The sequence below is a fragment of the Adiantum capillus-veneris genome, chromosome 15, assembly GCF_014529385.1.
Source record: "Adiantum capillus-veneris isolate H3 chromosome 15, ASM1452938v2, whole genome shotgun sequence".
Lineage (NCBI taxonomy): Eukaryota > Viridiplantae > Streptophyta > Polypodiopsida > Polypodiales > Pteridaceae > Adiantum > Adiantum capillus-veneris.
The window spans coordinates 47,319,773-47,323,549 of NC_140945.1; the positions used below are offsets into that span (position 1 = coordinate 47,319,773).

The window sequence follows — 3,777 nt, forward strand, 5'->3', positions numbered from 1 at the left end:
TCCTGCATCAATCTATTGAATGTAGCTGGAGCATTGGTTAGACCAAATGACATTACTATAAATTCAGAATGGCCATAATGGGTGTTGAACGCTGTTTTTGGAATATCTGATTCCTTTATTCTGATTTGATAGTAACCAGATCTTAGATCTATCTTTGAGAAGACCTTAGAACCATGTAGCATGTCCATCAATTCATCGATTCGGGGTATAGGATAGTTGTTCTTAATTGTTAGCTGGTTTAGTCCTCTATAATCAATGCAGAGTCTTAAAGTCCCATCTTTCTTTTTCTGAAAAAGTACCGGCGCTCCCTAACTAGATTTGCTTGGTCTAATAAATCCCTGTCCTAGAAGTTGACGAAGCAGCTCCTTCAGTTCAATTGCCTTTGGTAAGGCCTTTTTGTAAGGTCTCTTTGACACGGGCTCACTTCTTGGGAGAATCTCTATCTCATGGTCAATTTCTCGGGTTGGAGGAAGGGAGATAAGGTCTTCAGGAAAAATATCGGAATATTCATGAATCCACGAGGGTTTTGTATCACTTGAATTTGGATCGACCTTATTCAAGTTGACCACAAATACCTGTTGACTAGTTCTCATACCCTTGAGTAGACGGTTTGCCTTCACTAATTGAATCTTTGGGCTCCCACTTTTCCCTTGCACTTTGACTTGCCTTGCTTGACTATCTCTAAAGCTCAGACTACCTTGACCACAATGGATGCTAGCCTGATTCTTAGATAACCAATCCATTCCAATAATCCCATCGTACATTCCAACTGGTAGGGTTCTAAAGAAAGCTGAAGTAGTGTACCCTCCTAGTTCAAAATCAAGGATTCCCACAGAATATCGAGATACTACGGTTTTCCCATTAGCCAATTCTACTGTCATGGGTTTAGCTTGTCTTTGGTTTAGGTTCAACTTTCGCAAACATTTTGGGGATAGAAAAGAATGGGTACTGCCACAATCGATGAGAAGGTTAAAATATTTACCTTGATAAGTGGGTGGGGTCTAAATAATAGCGAATTGTCGTTGAGCTCTAGGGTTGTCAATAGCTGCATAGATAGTCGCTCTTTCTTCATCTTCACCAATGGTAGGTTCTCGTATGGTTACACGTGCATGTGCATTCCTACCTTGACCTCTTCCAAATGCCCTTGCTGATCTCCCTCGCCCTCGTCCACGTCCACCACCTCGTCCAGTGTTGTTTCCAATAGGGCGGGGTCTTTGGTCTGCCTCCGTTGCTACCGCTGTTCTGTTAGATAAGCGTGGACATCTGTTTCGGTAATGTCCCAGTTCTCCACACTCAAAGCATTGAACATCCAACCTTGCAAGGTTTTGCACGTTTGCAGCATAGGCTCTTTGTGGCTGCCTCTCATTATTGGAAAATCTTACTAGTCGTCTAGCACCATTAAAACTCTGATTCTGTTCAACTCTCCTCCTTATGCCTTGCTCCTTCATCAAAGGTTTGGCTCGTAATAAGGCATCTTGCACAGTGGTAGGTTTCATGGCTTCGAGTCGTGAGCAAATGGGTTCTCTTAAACCTTGGCAAAACCGAGCTATTTGTTGCTCTATCGTCATTGGTGGTGCATAACGCCTAAGATTTACGAACTTCGAGTAACACTCTTCCGGGGATAGGCTGTATTGCTTCAAGCTAAAGAACTCATTCATCTTTAACGTTTCATGAGCAGGGGGTAAGTATCTTTCCTTCACCGCTGGCTTGATCTCCCTCCAATTTTGGGAATTTTCTAACACTCCCATGTCACGGCAATGTTGTTTCCACCATAATTTGTCTTCACCCGTAAGGCGAAACATCCCCAGCATCGCTTGGTTTGCAGGTGCAGTCTTGGCAGCTTAGAAATAATCGTCCATAGCTTCAATCCAGACTTCCACATCCTTTTCCACATTGGCACCTTCACCCTTAAAAGAAGGTGGTTGCATTTGTTTGAGCAACAATTTCTTCTCCTGAACTTCCGTGTATAAAGCATCGTTCCGAGGATTCTCCACTATAGAAGTAATTTGAGGGTTCTCCTGCAAATTTTTAACACCAATGCTTATAATAACTTAAGTCATTAAAGTATTGGGTTTATCTAGTCCTTTAGAGTTCAACACATGGCTTAACCAATCATAACTTAGTCCAATCACATGACTTAACCAGTCATGGCTCTTCACCAACAATTAATCAATGACTTGACCAGTCAATCAATTCTTTTGAGCAAAACAACTAAATTTATTATTTGCAACACATAGGCGTTAACAAGCTTTCTGTCCCTAGCACTAGTTGCATCAATTACTATCGTGAAGCATGTAGGAAACACCAAATCTCAATTAAGCTCAAGAATAAATTATTTATCAAGAGTCAGTTTCTCTTCCAAAAAAATCAGCGTCTTCTATTGATGTGAGAATACAAATGGCCTTATTACAAAATGTTATAGTAACACTAATCCTCAGGTGTATATTTGAAGCTGTGATATTCTTGGGAACTCTTTAGGAAGAAGCACAGAGGATTTTCTATAGGGGCTAATAGACGATAAGTGGCGGGGAGTTGTGGTAATCCTGTTGTCCATCCCTTGCCCAAGAAGTGGCTAGTTCTACCTATAACAACAACTCGGGCTTTTGGAACGACTGCAATGACCTTGTCATAGACCCACCGATTGAGGTTGACTCTTCCATCTGCCGCCATTGTTTTGATATTGGTTGGCCAAAAGGTATAGTAATGGACCATCCTTAGCTCCTCGCACCATTTGATGTGGCGAAGATCATTATTTAAATTCCCTAAGCTTCCAGCCCTGATGGTAAAAGTACTCCCACGAGACCATCCTCGTTGGGTTCGAAAACGGGGCGGAGTGGTCGATATCTCAAGGATCCTCATGACTGATGCCCGAAAGTCGTAGTCATTTGATCGGCACACAGACATGTACATGATGTTGAACACCTAAAATCGCATGTATGCCTCATGCTGATCCTGAAACGTGTTATATATAAATATGTAAGAATATAAGATCATTTTAATAGAGTAATTTAGAAACAAAAGTAGCAATTGTGGAAAAAAACACATTCTTCCCCTACATTCCCTTCTTAACGTTGGATTAACCTCTGTTTATCCTTGGCTCTGATACCAACTGTAAGGTCCCCGTCCTAAAAGATTGGGGCGACTTGGAAGATAGCCTTCTTTATCCTCTAAATCCGTTGACGACACCCTACTCCGATAATGCGAAGCAAGGATACGAGCAACGAAAGAGAAGAAGACTTCCACCTGATGTATTCGTAGTTGCAAGAGAGCTTCCGCTTCTGTAGATGTGTGTGTTCAAAGTGAGAGGAGAAGGGTCCTTTATATAGGCCTTAGGGGGGTGCTAAAAATATTGAGAGGTTTGAAGAATAGGAGAAGGAAAAGCTCACGCGTCGTCGCAGCTCAAAAAAAAATAATATATATATATATATATATATATATATATATATATATATATATATATATATATATATATATACATACATATATATATTTAGCGTTCGCGAATCCTATGCACGATTTAAAAAAGCTCTATACTTACAAGTTCCCATTCTATTTTGAAAGAGATAAGGAAGAAGTATCATAATTTTGACTCACCTCTCTTTCTCTCCTAAAAATACTATCTCTAAACTTTTTCTTCACACATAGATTAGGTTCCCACATAAACCTATGGTTCCACATAAAGAAAGATCATAAATAAATGGTTTTTGAACCCGATTTTCAATCCGATTGCTCTGATAAACTCATGATGACTCACAAAATTGAGAATCTCAATTGCTT

The 3,777-nt window shown here is 40.3% G+C and overlaps 1 protein-coding gene across 1 annotated transcript; it reads right to left on the reverse strand.

The window, feature by feature from the left end:
• Window positions 1–308: 308 nt before the first annotated feature.
• LOC147440632 (uncharacterized) lies at window positions 309–881 on the reverse strand. Its single transcript, XM_086483324.1, has one exon. The coding sequence runs from the start codon at window positions 879–881 to the stop codon at window positions 309–311; it is 573 nt and encodes a 190-aa protein (XP_086339450.1).
• Window positions 882–3,777: the final 2,896 nt, after the last annotated feature.